This window comes from Rutidosis leptorrhynchoides, chromosome 10 (assembly GCF_046630445.1).
Source record: "Rutidosis leptorrhynchoides isolate AG116_Rl617_1_P2 chromosome 10, CSIRO_AGI_Rlap_v1, whole genome shotgun sequence".
In the NCBI taxonomy this organism is placed as follows: domain Eukaryota; kingdom Viridiplantae; phylum Streptophyta; class Magnoliopsida; order Asterales; family Asteraceae; genus Rutidosis; species Rutidosis leptorrhynchoides.
This window is the reverse complement of record NC_092342.1, coordinates 31740684-31761170: the sequence shown is the minus strand read 5'-3', so window position 1 is coordinate 31761170 and position 20487 is coordinate 31740684. Positions and strand designations below refer to the sequence as shown.

The window sequence follows — 20487 nt, the reverse complement described above, 5'->3', positions numbered from 1 at the left end:
CCTCAAAACGACTAAAGGATCGCCGGAAAAAGTGTATGCAGTGCCGGAAAAGAAAAAAAGAAAAAGGGAAGGGTGAGTTAGGGTTTTGCCAAGGGAGAGAGGGAAAAATTTAGGGAGAAGGAGAAGTCAAATTAATTAACTCGTTTTTGGAAACAAGCTTTTTTGGAGTGATCTTTCCATCCATTTTTATATTATGTAAATTATGTATATGTATATATGTATGTATATGTTATGTATATGTATATATGTATATGTATATATATGTATATTCCTAAAATAATACTAATACTCCTTAATATGTATGGGTTTTGTAACAGTAGGAAAGTAGGGAAAAACAGACATCGGTTACCTTATATTACAAGAAAAGCAGACCCTAAAAACCCCAAATTGAAAGTTAAAGAGAAAGATGCATTCATTCGTGTACAGAGCAAATGCTTTAGCAACATTTGCGATCACGATACTTGCTGTTATCTGCGCCATCACCTCTCTTTCCGATTATTTCAACTCTCCTTCTCCATCTTCTCAAGTCCAGGTCTCTCTCTTTCTTTATTTCTTTTTAGATTATGCAAATTTTATCCTATTAGAAATCAGATTACAGATGGTTTTAGTAAATTTGATTTTTTATTGATTTGTGTATTTTTAGGTTTTGAACATTAATTGGTTCCGGAATAAGCCTGATGGTGATGATGAGGTACATATCTACCTCATTTACTAAATAACTTTGTTTCTTAATTGTTTACTCAATATATTCTACTCTAGTAATTAACATCACACTTAGATATAATAGTAAGTTTTGTTACAATTTTTACTTGATTTTCAAATAAATGTTTTAGTTCGGTGAGATGGATCTGGAACTAATAAACCTTATTTGCACAGGTGAGCATGACTATGAACATATCGGCAGATTTGCAGTCATTATTTACATGGAATACAAAGCAGGTTGGTTGGCATAGTTCATATTTTTAGCTTACTAATTGATGTAATGGACAGTGAGGTTTTGATCATATGTATATGTAATGATTATGCGTCTGTTGTCTTTCGTTGGCTGATAAATCGTGAATGTCGAACTGGTTATAATAAGAATGGAAAGAGGTAAAAAAGAAAGAAAGCAAGTTCGTTAGGATGATAATATCTCTTCTGGTATTGCGATCACTTTTAGTGCCGCTGCAAGGAACAACTATAACATATAATTAGAACCCTATACACATATACCCATTATTAGGTTGATTATAATCAACGTGCTCAGGAGGGGCTCTTGACTTGAACCCTGATCGGTATCGATTAGAGTATAATAACAACTTTTGATTTATAAGTGGCTAAATGGCATTGTGCCCAATGACCAGTGTTGTAATTTAACAGGGTAAGTAGACCACGACTTTAGTAATTAGAAATTTCAATATACTTTTTATTTTTACTATCATAGCTCCTTTAGGCCATTTTTAGCATCATATAATTCCTATTATACAATAAGTTTTTAAAAGAAGTTTTTGGATTTGTTCGACTTTAAATGTCTATATAAGTGGTCTAGGTCCTTCAATTTTTGATACATTATTAAACTCTATTCTCGTTTTTAAAAGATTTTTATGCTTTGTGTTTTGCAGGTTTTTGTTTTTCTAGCCGCTGAATATGAAACCTCGCAGAATTCTCTAAATCAGGTCAGGCTTTTGTGTCTGACTATCTATTAGCACCCTTATCTTTTTTTGATACCTTGATACCTTAAAACCTTACAAATTGGGTATCTTCTTTATATACATATATTCATATTTGTACCTACGGAATGTGCACATGAGCCCAAACAGTTGATATAATTCAATACACACACTGACATGAACATCAAATTTGTATTGCCGAGGTTCGTCTTTGTGTTATGAAGTTGATTTATGATCCTAGTAGGACTATATATTTCATGTTTTAAGTAGAGTTCTTGAGGATTAACTGATCTTAAGGGGGTTTTGTAATTACAATTCTATTGAATATTGAAACATTTTGTTTCCAGACCTGATGAGATTCACTAGGGTTACATAATTATATACTCTATCGATATTGTTCGGTACTTTGCTCAATGGAAAATTTGGGCATTTGAATAAGTTATTTTTCATGAAGCTGTCCAAATGGGTCATAGGTCAAAAAGGTTGGGTTTTCCACGAAAATTTTTCCTAATCGCCCTTGTGAAATGGAGAAACGATTTACTCTTCTCCGATTTTGAAAAATATATTTTGGTACACTGTGCTAGCTTAATTTGCTGCCATTATCTGTCTTCTGAACTTAAAACTTGTAGTTTATGCATTGACATGAAAAGAATATGACAGGTATCGCTGTGGGACGGTATCATTCCTGCCAAAGAGCATGCGAAGTTTAACTTCCATACAACTAACAAATACCGTTTTGTAGATCAGGTAAGTACTAATCAAAATATATTACTTCTATCTTTTTCTTAAACTTCGTGATTTTGTTACGTCCAATAACATCCCTGTTACTAGAAATACCAATCTTTAACATTATATTTTCATATTCAAGTTAATATCAAATAACAAGTGCTTGATATTCATGTTCTTGCTTATGGAAGACACATTTTGGATGACTTTAGGAACCCAACATGACATTATCAAAATCACTTTTTGTGTAATCTTTATACAGAGTGACGTAGTGATTTTTGTTCACAACTGTACTGAATTTAGGATTTACTTGCCTCCATGGGTAATGAGTTTTTAACATGTTTATATTCTTAAATGTGGCTGTCTGGTGTTCTTTCTTTACTATAAGGAGCAGTTATATTCAACTTGTATGTACATCAAGAACTTAATATTGCATTCAAAAAACATTTTCCTTTTTGGTGGAGGGAATATGTTAAATAGGTTTTTTTTTTTCTTTCCGTTTGTTAATTGTTGGTATTTATTATCTGCATCTTGTGTAGGGAAGTAATCTACGAGAAAGAGATTTCAATTTGACATTGCATTGGCACGTAATGCCCAAAACTGGGAAGATGTTTGCAGACAAACTAGTAATGACTGGCTTTCGCTTGCCTCAGTCGTACAAATGATGATTAACTGTTTATTATATCTTGTGTAATTTAGCCATCATGGTGGTTGAGTATAAAACACTATTTGAAACAACCGAGTCATATATATATGATTTGCTTTTAATGTAGCCACATATAATTTTGATCAGTCCAAAAGAAAAAGTCCTTGAATTTACATGCCACTTTTCCATATTTCACCCTTTTTGTGACAACTTTATGTTCTAAGCCTGAAACACCAAACATTGACAAAGAAACTTCAGAGCATGAAGTCATAACAATGCAGTTGATTATTTTGAACCACTTCTTATAGATGGTTGATACATAATTTGTTCTATCTGGTGGGGTCAAATAGGATATAAATTGCTTAAACAAGAAGGGGTCAAATGATAGTTTAAGCCGATCACAAAGACACGGGAAGGTAAAGCGGTTGTTGGGTAGATGTGACTGATTTGTTATTCAGATGGTTATTTTTAGAGTTTCTTGGTCCTTATTTGGTTAGATAGGGTTAATTGGGACTTGTATTTGTTTGTGTTCCGGGCTCGTTTTGTGATCCGGTTGCTCAAGGCTCAGTTTTAGTTAGCTTTTGATTCTTGTTTAGTATTAGGGTTTGTTTACATGCTTCCAAGCCTTGCAATGCTTTTTTCTTTTGGATCTCTATTCGTCTTTTCATCTATTGATGAAAAGATTTAGTTTTAATGTTATCGTTCCGAAGTGTGTTGCTAATAGATAAAGTCATAAAACCTCTTAAATTACTTTCTAAATAACATAAGCAACACAATTATTATGAAAACAATACTTCAAAAAATATTTGGCAATCACCTTTCTCCAGCTCTTTCCCTATAGCTAACACTTTATAAAAAAAATTAACATATCCACAATAATACAAAAATACATGAATTCCTCAAGGCAGGTTACTTATGTACCCATTGTTTTCTAAAAAATAAAAGAACATATAAGTAACCAAATAAGTTTATTGCATTCTCTATTCAACTTTATTCTACATGTCATATATAAGATACAATTGGATGACACATGAATCCTAGTTCCCAAGCTACTAAATATATACAGTTAAATTGGTTATCTTACACCACCGCATAATCCAGAAAACAGAACAGGAAACCTACAAAATGAACAAAGATAGTGGCTCCCTTCATTAACATCAGAGACATGAGCCGGTGGCAAGACCCGCCCATTAGCAAATATTATCTGGCTACTATTCTGCTGATGATCATCATACTTCACATCCATCATTGCATCACTAAACAACGCGTCCACCTCAAACCTACGTTCGAATTCCAAAAACTCCCCTAGTGAAGAAGGCTTTGAAGTATCATTAACATTATGGGTCTGTGGTAAGACCCGCCCACACAACCACCACCACTTCCTCCTCCTAACCCTTTTCCTTCTTCGTTCCACCACCAAACCTGCCACTGTATCTACCTTCATCCTCCTTGTTCGTCCTACGAAACTTCTGTTACTAATAGTTGATCCACCTGTCACGTCTCGACGTTGTGGCGGGGTCCGGAATGTTCCTGTCGGAAACATCGTTGTTACTCCCATTAAAGCTCCTAAACTGGTGCTACGATCCGGGAAAAACGAACCAGTTGATACAGTGTCGAAATCAGAAGACAAATTGGATGAGATTGTCGGTGACGTAGTTGGCGGTAGTAATTCGATTGCTTGATGATGCAACATCATCATCATCAAAGTTCTTGGTTTTTTTCACTTTCAGAAGAACTGTTTGTATATACACTGTTCACATTTTTTGTAAATATCAAACCACTACTGTATTATTTGATAAGTACAAGTTATAACTAACAAATTATTCTTATACTTTTGGTTGGGATTATGTTTTTTAATCACTATTTCTTCTTTTAGCACCTGAAGTCTAAAAGCTGGAGCTACCAAGAATTTATTTAGATATAATATTTGTTTTTATTTGTTTTTATGCTATTAAAAATAAAATTAGGACATCTTTGACTGCTTTATGGTTTTCTATCATATGTTGAGAAAAGAAGATGTTAAAAGTTTATAGAATCGATCATATGTTGAAACTTGAAAGTTTGATACATGTTACAACTTCACAATATTATACGTTTACAATTTATATAATCATGAAAAAAAATATAATTTAACTATGATACTCATATTACTAGAAGCATAGAATAACTATTTCATGTTTTCTTTAAGTACTAAATGACATTTTTGACAAATTGTTATGAGCACCAAATCTTAGACTTTAATTTGCTACTAATAATGACACTAGACCTTTTTCTTGTAACTAAAAGTAAAGAATCAAGAGCCACTAACAATTTTTATTACCGTTTAGTTTGCAATTAATCCTATAATCTTAACTTTATAATTGGTACTTGAATTTAGATAGATAACAACATTAATACTTTAATAAGATCGAAGAAGCTCCAAGAAAGAGTCTTCTTACAGGTTGATAGCTTTCCAGTGTGACCTCTGACCTTAAATAATAATAATAAAAGCATAATACGTTATTTACATGATTAATTAAAGAAAAAATTACGCCATTGGTACATGTGGTTTGTTTACATTATTATGAGAGCACTCCTAATAGTTCCGTGTATATCTCGTCTTTCATGCTCGTGAAAAAAACACGTTGATGGCACCATTTAGTTAATTGCTCGCCGTTTTTAATTAGTGATGCATTTCGTGAATATTTGAAACAATTGAACACGGGAAGGGGCCAGATTGAAAGCACATGATTGGTCCAAATTTATGATATATAATTTTATAATAGTAATTTTAATATTAAGAAAATAGAGTAGGCCCATTAAGAGTATGTGATGATTAGGAGTGAAATGTATTGAGTTAGTGATAAGAAAAAAATAGTGAGGTGGCGCTGATATGACAGTATGTTAATTAAGACATGAGTGTCATGATTGGGAATGCTCTGACATCACCTAACTTTGTTTTTTGTGTAGTTGGTATCTAAGTTATTAAACTTTTGCTAAATAGTAATGAAATCTATTCTAATTCTAATATTATATTAGGCTAATAACATGATGTCATAAATAATATTTTTCAAGCTTTAAAAAAAAAAAATCTGAGGGTCCTTGCTGATGTCATCTTATGATTTAATTTTTTTAATAAAAAATATTAATTTATAAATAATTTAATACAATAATCAGTAGAAAAAAAAAAGAAGCACGCTTGCTTTTTGGGAACACAGCCAATCTCTTGCACCTTGCACGTCTTCTTTTACCTTTTCTCAGGTTTTACAACATCAAGCAGCTTTAATTCAAATTCAAAGTCATCATCTTTATCTTTATATTCTTCATTTCATTTCATCAAAAGATCTCAAATTCATATTCATAAAGCATCTTTTTCACAGTCACCTTCACGTTCATATTCATAGCAGTGATTTAGGATTTTATATAGGAAAAAGGGTCTTTTCATCTTTCAAATTTCATCTCTCAGATCTTTACCTAATCGATGGTTCATTAAAATCGTAGGGTTTTTTCATCTCCTTTTCGTAATCATTCATAATTTCGTATGTCTTTTAGGTTTTTTTTTTATTCTCGCTTTATCAAAATTATTATTTGAAGTTCAGTCTATTTGTAACTAAATTTCTGTTTGTATTTGTTATTTTTGTGATTATCTTTGCTATTATTGCTTCACTAACATACCAATTTTCAGGAGGAATATGAAGAGCAATGGATGTTTCAAAAACGAAGATGATGATCTTCTCTATTCGTTCTTCATAAGCTTTGTGCTAATTTTGTTGTTAGGGGTTGATTCGGGTTTTTGGCTTACTGCTTCTAATAAAGGGACGAATAAAGGTTTGCCCGATGATTTTTTTTTGTTCACTCTTATGCATTTTTCAAACTATGTCATGTTTTTGTCACTTTTGGTTATGCATTTTTCTAACTATGGCATGTTTTTGTCACACTTATATACTGCACTTAAACTGTTTGATTAAATGCTTCAATGAATGCAGAACTGAAATGTTAGATATGCTTCATATTTGTTACATGTGAGGCTTTTAGGTTCGACTAACCCTTATTGATATCACATTTATACTATCATACATTTACTCTTCATACGAGTTAACCTAAATGGCCATTTGGTTGCATAGTGAATACTCTGTTGCAAATACTTTTATCATATGTTCTTTCTACTTCAACACACTGTAAGTACCATCTGCTTCTCTCTTTGCCATTAGTTATCTTCATGTTTGTGTTGAATTTATTGTTTTTCTTTGTTCTTCACTTTTCTCATATTTTCTTCTTATTTTACTTTACTTCTTTTTGTATGTATGTTCGTAACATGTTTCTTTATGTTTAAAATATTGTGTTGTTGGTGTATAAAATAGGTATGACAATTTGAAAGTTTATAAAGTATTGAAAGTTTGTCAAGATGCCTCTATTATCTCTGCTTTTGTTGGCGATGACCCAAATGATCATGTATATGCATAAAAGAGTTTTTGCATAATAATAGAGGTTTCATGTTTAATGTTTCTGTTGTACTATCCTTTTTTTATAGGATGATGATCAAGAAGTAGATGGAAAGTATATTGAGCAAGATGGTTCTCCTCTTTTTTGGATTCCAATGAATGTACGTCGTCTAAATGAGATGCTCTTTTTTGAATTCCAGTTAATCTTATTTACAATAAAGCTATTTGAATGAGTTCAGATTAGTAAATAATTGTTCGGCATAACCAACTTATATAGGGAAAATTGCATAGAAAGGTAGCCAACTTGGGATATATATGATCAAATTTTTTTAGGCCAGTAAAAACCATCGAAGTTTAGGTAAGACAATAAGTCAAATTGTTCAAAAGTGAATTGTATACTCATTTTGGTATAGGTTTAGTTGCCCATTTTATGCTACCATTCGGTTAACTGTGTTTGTACTTTGGATTTCCTAACTGGGCCTGGAGATGTAATTAATTTTGTTTCAATAAAATTGTTCGGTTTTTCAAAAATAAAAAAATAAAAACCAATAATATTCGAAAAATTAAAGAAATTTGTTTATTATTATTTTTTCTAAACATCCATTGAAGATTGTTCTCAGTGTTACATTAATTGTGCCTTATCCATTTAACCTTAAATTGTGAAAGTTAGTAGTCTAAGGATCATATAATACTTCAATATATTTGTTGGGCTAATTTGTTTCTAGGTAGCCCAATGGTACGAGTATTATTATTACTCTGTACATTTGTATAGTCTAAATGGTTCGCTTTTTGTGCAGTTATTTTTGTGATGACATGTATTTGTAAATGCAGTGAATTGTGTAAGGTATTGACCGTTCCATTAAAAATCTGATGCAACTTCACCACTGAGTTCAGGCACAAATTGCTTCTTTGACATTTACATTGTCATTAAACCCATTTCAGATAATGCCTTTGTGCAAACTTTTGACCCATTGTGAGCCATTTTTGTGTTTGCTTTTCTTTTTCAGATTGTCAATTTTATGATTCATTAACATTGATATTCGTTAGTGGAATACTAGGGTTTTGATGAGGATTTATGGATATAACATAATTGATTAAAGTGCAATGTGATTAAGCATGCCCTTTAATTGTATATATCTATATATCTATATGATCTCAAATTGGCAGGCTATTAAGTATTAACAGCTTCTAAGGTTCAGGGATTTCAAAGTTCATACACTTTAATTGTTTCTCTCTCCTTCTGTTGTCTCAAATTATTATATGGTTAAATAAACATTCTTCAAATATAACATATCATTCAATAATTTTTCTTTTAAATCCCGTGATTTCACGGATCTCTCTGCACTAGTGAGAATTTTTAATTGGCTTTTTAAACACTTGTTATTCTCTTTCCTTTAATCATCATATATAATATATAATATAATATACTCCTTAGTATATAATATAATATAATATAGGGGGATGATTCTCACACACACTTTTTTGATCCTCACACACCAATTGAGTATTATTAGAAGAATAAAATGTTAAAATAAGTGTGTGAGGATCAAAAAAGTGTGTGTGAGAATCATCCCCCTATAATATAATATAATATAATATAATATAATATAATATAATATAATATAATAATATATATACTCCATACAGATACTTGATTCATTGATTTATGGTTGAAAGTTTCACCTGGTTAGAGGACATTTTATTTATTTAAAAATGTATATTGGATTTAAAAGTTGATGCTATTATATAGTTTATTACAATTACAATTCAAAAATCAGAATACAGGTTTGTGATTAGAAAATGAATCATTACACATTTATCCCTTATATACTAAATCCCATAGGGATTGTGGATATACTAAATCCCATAGGGATTGTGGTCGTTTCCTCAAGGGGAATACAACAACAGTCCCCTCCCATTTTCACTCTCATATTTTCATTCTTCCCCCTCACATATACCTAACTTGCAAAAGTTACACCAAACTATAGGGGGTAAAATGTAAACTCCCCAAATTAAAATAAAAACTTCATCCAAACCTTTCAACAGCTCGTATTTTCCGCCTCGCTCCGAGTTAAATTTCACCAAGTACTCTGTTAAACTCGAAACATTTTTACGAACAAAACGAAACTAACTACGTTCGAAACAGACACTTTTTAAAAAACGCTAAACACAACGACAGCCCGTATCTTCCCACTCGCCGCGAGTTAAATTTTTCCGACAGCACCGTCAGACTCGAAATAATTTTATGAAGAAAACGATACTAACTACGTTCAAAACGGACACTTTTTAAAAAACGCCAAATACAACGACAGCCAGTATCTTCCTGCTCACCGCGAGCTAAATTTTTTCACCAGCACCATTAGGCTCGAAATAATTTTATCAACAAAACGAAACTAACTACATTCGAACCGGACAGATTTTAAAAAACACTAAAGACGACGACACCAACAACGAAGCATAACACATGGGCCGTTTTTCCTTCTGTAAATAAAACTGCGTTAAATATGAATACGCCGGCCGAAAGCCCCCGACGCATCGCGCGAGCCGGACCCGGACTAGTTTAATACTAAAAGTGGTGGGGTTTGTGGTCGTTTTGGCCACCCCACCACATGAAAGGACAACTTTTCAAACCCAATCCCAAAAAGCCAAAACACCCCCTCAACTTTTACAAGCTTATAAAAAAACCCTATACTTCAGGGGAGTAAACTGTCAATTCTGAAACTTAAAATAAAAACTTCCCCCAACGCCTTCGACAGCCCGTATCTTCCTCCTCGCTCCGATTCAAATTTCACCGAGCACTCCGTTAAACTCGAAATATTCTTGCGAACAAAACGAGACTAACTACGTTCGAAATGGACACTTTTTCAAAAACGCTAAATACAACGACAGCCCGTATCTTCCCGCTCGCCGCGAGTTAAATTTTTCCGACAGCAGCGTCAGACTCGAAATAATTTTATGAACAAAACGATACTACCTACGTTCGAAACGGACACTTTTTAAAAAACGCTAAACACAACGACAGCCCGTATTTTCTTGCTCGCCGCGAGTTAAATTTTTTCGCCAGCACCGTCAGGCTCGAAATAATTTTATCAACAAAAATAAACTAACTACGGGCCGTTTTTTCTTCTGTCAATAAAACTGCATTAAATATGAATACGCAGACCGAAAGACCCCGCCGTATTGCGCGGGCTAAACCGAACTAGTTAAGAATAAAGGATAAAGCACTACACTTCTTCGGATTAAGAAAGAATCCAAAAGATATGAAAAAAAAAAGATTGATGAGTTACAAATTGCATAACGAACGTATCAAGCAGTGGATAGCAACAAACTCAAAGTATCAGGTACTAAAATGTAAATATATAATCGAAGTCTCAAAGATATATGTAGAAAAAACTTAATTGGGTACGGAGTCATCTTTTTACATATGCAAATCTAACGATAAACCCTGAGGGTTCTCAGTCAAAATTTAACTTGATTTTAAATTTTCAAAAACTTCAACGTAAAAATAACTTCTTATTTTATGATTCAAATTTGGTTCATATCTATTCTTTCACAACCCACTATTAAAATAATTACAAATATAACCCTTGCAATTCAATGATATGCTCCCATACTTATTTCATTGGTCATAAAATTTATTGTTAATCTTACTTGTGACTAATAATATAAAAGGAAAATAAATAGATAAATTTCTTGATTTGATTTCACTCCGAGTTTACAGTTGACGGTTTACTTTACGGTGTGTTCTCGAGTGATATACCACCCAACATTTAGACTAATTGTTATAATTCAGTAGGCTTATAACTACCTTTAGTGGTTTGATTCTTGATGTTATAATTCAGTAGGCTTATAACTACCTTTAGTGGTTTGATTCTTGATGTTATAATTCAGTAGGCTTATAACTACCTTTAGTGATTTGATTCTTGATTTAGAATACTAATAATGAAGTGTAAGAACAAAGATGATAATGGAGAGAAAGAAAGAAACACTTTGTAAGTGTGAGAATTGGTGCAAGTTTAATGCTTGCATTCATGAGTATTTATAGCCTAAAATCTCAATATAAAAATACATACTTTGTGTACCAAAATTGACTATATGTATACACCAAAATTGACTATCCATATCTATATTATTATTATTATTATAACACTCCCCCTTGGATAGCAATTTTATTTTGTTGAAGATCAACTATAAATTACTGCCTCGTTAAAAACCTTGCTAAAGAAAACCCAGTGGGAAAAAACTTTAGCTAAGGGAAAAAGAGTGCAGCATGAAGTTGACTCCCCCTCAAGTAGACATCGCTTCAGCTGTTACATCTTTTGAACATGTCTCATGACAATGTTATGAACGTGTATTCTGAAAATAGCAGTTGGAAGTGCTTTCGTGAAAAGATCAGCAGAGTTTTTGCTAGATTGCACATATCTCATTTCAATCTGGTTGTCCTTAATGAGATTTTGAGTGTATGAGAAGAATCTAGGTGGTATGTGTTTTGTTCGGTCACTTTTGATATACCCTTCTTTCATCTGTGCTATGCAAGCTGCATTATCTTCATAGATAGTTGTTGGACTTTTATCGCGTTCTAGTCCACAAGAATCAGTAATGAGTTGTGTCATTGATCTCAACCAAAAACATTCTCGAGTAGCTTCATGTAATGCAATCACTTCGGCATGATTTGACGATGTAGCAACAAGTGTTTGTTTTTGAGAACGCCATGATATTGCAGTACCTCCATTTAGGAATACATATCCAGTTTGAGATTTAGCTTTATGTGGATCAGATAAATAACCTGCATCTGCATAACCAACCAAATCTTGTTTTGATTCGTTAGAATAAAATAATCCTAAATCAGTAGTTCCTCGAAGGTATCGAAATATGTGTTTGATCCCATTCCAGTGTCTTTTGGTAGGAGTAGAGCTGAACCTTGCCAACAAATTAACTGCAAAAGAAATGTCAGGTCTTGTACAATTTGTAAGATACATAAGAGCTCCAATTGCACTAAGATATGGCACTTCTGGTCCAAGAATGTCTTCTTGATCTTCACATGGACGAAATGGATCAGCTTCAACATTGAGTGATCTAACAACCATAGGAGTACTTAATGGTTTTGCCTTGTCCATATTGAAACGTTTCAAAATCTTTTCAGTATATGTTGTTTGATGTACAAGTAAACCATTAGGCATATGCTCAATTTGTAAACCAAGGCAATACTTGGTTTTTCCGAGATCTTTCATTTCAAATTCTTTCTTTAGAAGTTGAATGGCTTCATGGATCTCTTTATTTGTACCTATGATGTTAAGATCATCAACATAAACAGCTATGATCACATATCCGGATGTTGTTTTCTTAATGAAAACACAAGGGCAAGTAAGATTATTTGTATACCCTTTGCTTATCAAGTAATCACTTAATCGGTTATACCACATACGTCCCGATTGTTTTAACCCATATAAAGATCTTTGTAATTTAATCGAATACATTTCTTTGGGTTTTGCATTTGATGCTTCTGGTACCTTAAATCCTTCAGGTATCTTCATATATATATCACTATCAAGTGATCCATATAGATAAGCAGTCACAACATCCATGAGATGCATTTCTAAATTTTTAGAAACTGCCAGACTGATTAAGTACCTAAAAGTAATTGCATCCATAACAGGAGAATAAGTTTCTTCATAATCAATTCCCGGTCTTTGAGAAAAACCTTGAGCTACAAGTCTAGCTTTATACCTTGTAACTTCATTTTTCTCATTTCTTTTTCGGACAAAAATCCATCTGTATCCTACAGGTTTCACATCTTTAGGAGTGAGAATGATGGATCCGAAAACTTTTCTTTTATTGAGTGATTCTAATTCAGCTCGTATTGCTTCTTTCCATTGAGCCCAATCATGTCTATTTTGACATTCAACCATAGATGTTGGTTCTGGATCATCATCATTATTCATGATGTCATATGCAACATTAAATGAAAATTTCTCATCAAGATTTTTCATTTCATTTCGGTTCCATAATATTTTTGAATATGCATAATTGATTGCAATTTCTGTATTGACATCATCAATCTCCTCTGCAGTAGGAGTACTGATTTGTGGTTCTTCTTGAACACTTTCTTTTACTTCATTATCAGCTGATTTTCTTTTTCGAGGATTTTTATCCTTTGAACCGATTGGTCTTCCACGTTTCTGACGTGGCAAAGATTCATGAGTGACGTTATTGCCAGCTTTTGGAATTTCAATTCGAGCTGGAGTATTTACTGCTGGTATATATGATTTTGTCACCGTTTTTGTATCTGTAAATGCATCAGGCAATTGATTTGCAAGTTCTTGTATATGCATTATCTTTTGAACTTCTGTCTCGCATTCTTTTGTGCGAGGATCAAGATACTTTAATTGAGGTTCACACCATGAAACATCATTTTCTTTATTTTTCATTTCTCCCCCTAATCTAGGGAACAATGTTTCATTAAAATGACAATCAGCAAAACGTGCTGTAAAAACGTCACCTGTCATAGGTTCAATATACCTTAATATTGAAGATGTTTCATATCCAACATATATTCCCAACCTCCTTTGAGGACCCATTTTTGTACGTTGTGGTGTCGCAATTGGAACATACACTGCACAACCAAATGTTCTAAGATGGGAAATATTTGGCTCTTGACCAAAAGCAAGTTGTAGGAGGGAATATTTATGACTTGCACTTGGTCTGATGCGAATCAATGCAGCAGCATGTAAAATTGCATGACCCCATATAGATACAGGGAGTTTTGTTCTCATTATCAATGGTCTAGCGATTAACTGTAAACGTTTAATCAATGACTCGGCTAAACCATTTTGTGTATGCACATGAGCAACAGAATGTTCAACAACAATTCCTATAGACATGCAATAGTCATTAAATGCTTGAGATGTAAATTCACCAGCATTATCAAGTCTCACCCTTTTAATGGTGTAATCAGGAAAATGAGCTCTCAATTTAATAATTTGGGCAAGAAATTTTGCAAATGCCACATTACGGCTTGATAACAGACAAACATGAGACCATCTGCTAGATGCGTCTATTAGAACCATGAAATATCTAAATGGTCCACATGGTGGATGAATTGGTCCACATATATCACCTTGAATTCTTTCAAGAAACATTGGTGATTCTTTCTCAACCTTAAGTGGTGAGGGTCTAGTTATCAATTTTCCAAGAGAGCAAGATGTACATGGAACCATTGTATCATGATGGATTTTTCTATCCTTTAGTGGATGTCCATGAGTACATTCAATAATCCTTTTCATCATTGTTGATCCTGGATGGCCTAATCTGTTATGCCATAAACTTAATACACCAGGATCAATATATTTTTCGTTAACTACCATATGTATTTCTGGTACATTTATATGTGTATAATGTAATCCAGAACTAAGTCTTGGCAGTTTTTCAACCACATGACTCTTGTCAGTGATACTTAAATATTTCTCATTTTCTGTTGTCACTGACTGATAATCATACCCGTTAAGGTATATGTCGGAGAAACTCAATAAATTTCTGCTTGACTTGGGAGAAAATAAGGCATCATTTATTAAAAATTTTGTACCATTTGGTAGTATGAAATTTGCCTTTCCTATCCCTTTTATCAAGTTAGCAGGTCCTGATATTGTATGTATAGTTCCTTCCGTTGGTTTTAGATCAATAAAATATTTCTCGGATTTAAGTATAGTGTGTGTAGTTCCACTGTCTGCTATACAGAGATCTCCACCACTTGATTGATGTTGTATTCCAGCAAAATTCATATTGAACTTCATATATAAGAAATAAATAGTGAGTACATTAATATTACACAATATTTTAAACGCAAATAGATAGTACTGAAACATTTAGCAAACATAATGACAAAGACAGACGATATTAAATCGTTTATTTTTCAAAAGACACACAACTTAAACATTCAAGAAATCTTCATATAAATCAGATGGTTTCTCAGTGACTGTTGGATCAATATTATCCACAAAATTTACTTCCTTTTCTTTACCTTTCAGCGAATCCTGATACATCTTAACAAGATGTTTAGATGTTCGGCAAGTATTAGCCCAGTGGCCCATTCTACCACATCTGTAGCAAGATTCTTCAGAATTTTTAGAAGAATTTTCTTCAACATCTTGTTTAATGGGCTTGTTTTGTGGTTGATATTTATATTTTCGTGGATTACTATTTCTTTGACCACCACAGCCACGACCACGACCACGTCCACGCCCATTACCATTACCATAAGGATGGTTTCTACCATAGTTATGGCTTTTGGCATGATGATGGTGATGGTTATTATAACCACGACCTTGCCCGCGTCCTTGTCCCTGTTTATAATTATTTGCAGTATTTGCTTCAGGGATTGCAAGTGTACCAGTAGGACGGGATTGCTGATTTTTCATTAATAGCTCATCATTTTGCTCTGCAACTAAGAGATATGAATTAAGTTCAGGATATGTTTTGAACTTTAGCATTCTCAAATTTCTTTGCACTGTGATGTTTGCAGCATTCATTGTGGAGAAAGTTTTCTCCATCATGTCTGCATCACTAATTTCATGTCCACAGAATTTAAGTTGTGAACATGTATTATACAGAGCTGAGCTGTATTCATTTACTTTCTTAAAGTCTTGGAACCTTAATGTTCTCCATTGTTCCATTGCAGCTGGAAGTAAAATTTCTCTTTGATTATTGAATCTGCTTTTGAGACCTTCCCATAAAACATGGGGATCTTCTACAGTCACATAATTATTTTGTAAGCATTCATCAATATGTTGATGAATAAAGCAACATGCCGTAGCTTGTTCTTTTTCAGAACAAGTGTTGTTTTCATTTATGGTTTCAAGAATGCCCATTGATTTAAGATGCATTTTTACTTTTATAACCCATGGCATGTAGTTGTTTCCAGTTGATTCTAAAGGAGTAAATTTAAGCTTTTCCAGATTCGACATTTTCTATTATCAAAAATTAAAACAAACATCATGATAAATTAGAGTCAATTTATATTCATAAGTATATAAACATTAAACATAAATTTAATATAACATAAATGATAAGTAGGTGACAGTGTCGACCATGTGTAAGCAATCATAAATAAATGTTATATAACAAAAATATAAATATTAGTAAACATAAATGAAAATTTGGCGACAGTGTCGACCATATATTTTTTCAGGTGGTATAACCGACATATATCATTCTGGTGGTATAACCGACCATATATCATTTTGGTGGTATAACCGACCATATATCATTTTGGTGGTATAACCGACCATATATCATTTTGGTGGCAGAGCCAACCATATTTAGTATTAAGATTATCGTGCTGATAACGTGTTATAATTCAGTAGGCTTATAACTACCTTTAGTGGTTTGATTCTTGATGTTATAATTCAGTAGGCTTATAACTACCTTTAGTGGTTTGATTCTTGATGTTATAATTCAGTAGGCTTATAACTACCTTTAGTGATTTGATTCTTGATTTAGAATACTAATAATGAAGTGTAAGAACAAAGATGATAATGGAGAGAAAGAAAGAAACACTTTGTAAGTGTGAGAATTGGTGCAAGTTTAATGCTTGCATTCATGAGTATTTATAGCCTAAAATCTCAATATAAAAATACATACTTTGTGTACCAAAATTGACTATATGTATACACCAAAATTGACTATCCATATCTATATTATTATTATTATTATAATACTAATGTATTTATGTATAATTATAGAGTTAATTATACCGTTGGTCCCTATGATTTAATCAAAATTATATTGGTCGTTTCTATCTTTTAAAAACTATACAGGTAGTCCCTGTAATTTTACAAATGCGCGACTGTGATCCAAATTCTAACGTTAGTTAAATTAGTCCGTTAAATAATGGGCAAATATGTAATTTTGGTCCAATAACGTACCAATACTTTTTTATAACTCCGTTTCAATCATGTTAATGTGCAACTTTTTGTAAATACCAATGCATTTTCTACTTTATTCATTTGGGAAAATTGATTCAAAATGCATCGAACTTTCCACCAATTCCTATTGTATGCATCCATCTTTCAAACCTCCTATTGTATGCATTAAACTTTGTATTTTCTCCTATTGTATGCATCCTGTCACCCTTGTATCAGGTTACCGGTTACTACATGGATTTTTTTTACGTGGTTGGTCCCTTGACTTAACACTCGTTAAATTTTTCCGTTAAGTCTAAAATTGAATCTTCAATGGTTTAGGTGCAATTTTAATTTCCAAAAATTCAAAGTTTATTTCAAAAATTCAACAAACATAATTGATGAGTTAAACATCATCATCTTAAACTCTTGAACCAATTTTACAAATATTCATTATATCTATAACAATAATTTATTAACTCGATTTGATATGTATTTATTCATCTTAAACTCTTGCAATTCTTGAAGTTCATCATCTTCATTCAGCCTATCAATATTACGAATTCAAAATTCTTTATAAAACCTAATTTGATATGTTTTTTCTCAAATCAAAATCAAGACCTTTAAATCAAAAATTACACTTATAATTACACTTATAATTCAAATAGCTTGACGAGAAGTTTGAAGATGATATCATCGGATCTAGGTGTGGTTCTTTTAGTCTACTTGCTCTTGGAACAATTTCTCAGAACTGTGAATTATCATCCCACTTGGAACAAGTAAACTTTATCGTCAATATTGATGTGAATAAAAAATGTAACGATAGAGGCAAAATCCAAATTCGTTTCAGAATCAGAAACATCAAACCAAATCAATTTCAGAAACATAAACCATCTAACGTGTACATATCTGGGTTTAAAAAAAAATACAAATTCGTTACTCGCCGAAGAATCAAATCTTTTAGATTTCGGATATTTTCTTTAATTCCCTTGAATTTCGGAAATCAACCGTGACTATGTCACCGGTTAAGACGAACTTGCATTTATTCATTTCATTCTTTTGTGATAGCTTCATTCGTACTCTTCAAGTAATAGAATTATCTTATCCATGTTACTCAACAGTAATAAAACTTTATTTATCAGCTTATATTCGTCAGGAAAACATTTTTATTGTTAGCCATGACGACCTCACTCAAATTTCGGAACGAAACTTCACTAATAATGGTAAATCCTAATAATTTGGTTATTACTGGTTTCAAAACCCTGGTCGACTGATTTATATTTTTTGGGGAAGAAGATGAATTAAACAGAAGAATTTACGGGTTAAAAAAATGGTAATGGTATTGAAACAGAAAAACACACACAGCCGAATGGTTAAGGAGGCTTACGAGTTATCGAGAGGTATCGGGTTCGATTCCTGCTGGTGGCATTTTTTTAACAAGCCAGGTAGTAATTTATTATTGTCATTTTTATTATTTTTATTACCATTATTATTATTATTATTATTAATTATGTTATTATTATGATTATCATTATTAATTAGTGTCATTAATATCATAGTTATAAGTATTATAAGATTACTAATATTATTATTATTATTATTATTATTATTATTATTATTATTATTATTATTATTATTATTATTATTATTATTAATAATTGTTATGAATATTATGATTATTATTAGTATTATTATTATTATCATCATTATCAATTATTCTTATTATTACAAGCATTATAAGTATTTGTGACGATCGCTCCAAATCCATATGGACAATACGTCATTCATTGATTTCATTGCGAGGTATTTGACCTCTATATGATACGTTTTGTAAACATTGCATTCTTTTGAAAAGGCACACCATAAATGAATATTTAAATCAAAGGTTTTCAACATCTGATGATTTCTACATATAGACAATCACTGTAAATAATAGTTTACAATAGTACTTCCATTGACAGTACAGTCAAAATAAGATACATGGTGATGATTTGGTGAATGCAACGTTTCCTTGAAAAATATGCCATGTATGACTCCATGCACATAGCTTGTCTAACATATAAGCAAACAGCGGAAGACTTCTAGGAAACCTGAGAATAAACATGCTTCAAGTGTCAACACAAATGTTGGTGAGTTCATAGTTTTAATATTACACATAATCCGTATATCAATGTGGATTACAAAAGTTCAGTTGTTTTATTCAAAACGTTTATCAATAGATTTTACATAAAAGGGGGATCACAAGATTTTAGTTGTTTCATCCGAAACGTTTATCAATCGGTTCTACAAAGTTGAGCACCCTGGTAACTAAACTTTAACGTATATATAATTTGTACCCTTTGTATAATCATCTTAATAATACACGCAAACCAACGTGTACGCTTATCAAATAGCATACGTCCGTTAAAAGGCTAGCGCTCTAGCTCGGACGGGGATGTCAAGCCCTATGGATCCATATACTATTACTCGCGCCCACCAGTTCTTATAACTGGCAGTTACTAGTTACCAAAGCTAAGGGATTTTCGGTTCAAACTCGGTGTAGAATTTAGTATGTACTTGTATCCACTGCGTTTAAAATAAAGTGCATGTATTCTCAGCCCAAAAATATAGATTGCAAAAGCAATTAAAAAGGGAGCAAATGAAACTCACATTTTATAATTATTGTAAAACAGTTATTAAAGCATTTGCATGTATTCTCAGCCCAAAAATGTAAAGGGTAAAAGGGATCATATGAAACTCACAGTTTAATATTGATATACAATATTGCAGGAAAGCACGTAGATGCATTGGATATAATAAGCACGAGGTTTGATTCACAAAAATACCCCCGAATATTACCCATAACCTCCTTGGCAATAACCCATATTTTCCTTAGCTCTAGCTTTCTCGAAAACTCGTTTTGAAAAATTACTTGGACAGCACTCCGTCGTAATATTTTATGTACATTATTATTTTTGTATCGCAAAAATAATAACACTAATAATAAAAATAATAAGATTAATAATAATCTTATTATTAATAATAATAATAATAATAATAATAATAATAATAATAATAAAATAAATAAATACGGAGTAAAAATAATATATGTGTGTGTGTGATTTATCTGGCCAAAACTCGAGAATTTATAGCACTTGGCCTGAAATTTT

The 20487-nt window shown here is 32.2% G+C and overlaps 2 protein-coding genes and 1 long non-coding RNA gene across 4 annotated transcripts; 2 read left to right on the top strand and 1 right to left on the bottom strand.

Annotated features, from left to right (window-relative positions):
• Positions 1-299: 299 nt before the first annotated feature.
• Positions 300-3192, top strand: LOC139872711 (signal peptidase complex subunit 3B-like). The gene is made up of 6 exons (XM_071860637.1): positions 300-532; positions 644-691; positions 877-939; positions 1602-1655; positions 2310-2396; positions 2915-3192. Exons 1-6 carry the CDS (start codon positions 407-409, stop codon positions 3038-3040), a joined length of 504 nt encoding a protein of 167 aa, XP_071716738.1. The 5' UTR covers positions 300-406; the 3' UTR covers positions 3041-3192.
• An 875-nt stretch (positions 3193-4067) lies between these two features.
• Positions 4068-4717, bottom strand: LOC139871175 (uncharacterized protein At3g17950-like). Its single transcript, XM_071858912.1, has one exon. The coding sequence runs from the start codon at positions 4715-4717 to the stop codon at positions 4097-4099; it is 621 nt and encodes a 206-aa protein (XP_071715013.1). The 3' UTR covers positions 4068-4096.
• A 1482-nt stretch (positions 4718-6199) lies between these two features.
• Positions 6200-8205, top strand: LOC139873557 (uncharacterized). Of its 2 annotated transcripts, none has more exons than XR_011767379.1 (3): positions 6200-6261; positions 6686-6828; positions 7532-8205. It is a non-coding gene; the product is annotated as an uncharacterized lncRNA (long non-coding RNA). The 2 variants fall into 2 exon arrangements; XR_011767380.1 differs by lacking the exon at positions 6200-6261 and adding an exon at positions 6292-6497.
• Positions 8206-20487: the final 12282 nt, after the last annotated feature.

Bases quoted from the DNA above. Each gene is read 5' to 3' on its own strand.
- LOC139872711 (XM_071860637.1), top strand. From the start codon at position 407: ATGCATTCATTCGTGTACAGAGCAAATGCTTTAGCAACATTTGCGATC. The intron at 692-876 runs GTACATATCTAC...TTATTTGCACAG, and splicing joins AGCCTGATGGTGATGATGAG to GTGAGCATGACTATGAACAT. The intron at 2,397-2,914 runs GTAAGTACTAAT...CATCTTGTGTAG, and splicing joins AATACCGTTTTGTAGATCAG to GGAAGTAATCTACGAGAAAG.
- LOC139871175 (XM_071858912.1), bottom strand. From the start codon at position 4,717: ATGATGTTGCATCATCAAGCAATCGAATTACTACCGCCAACTACGTCA.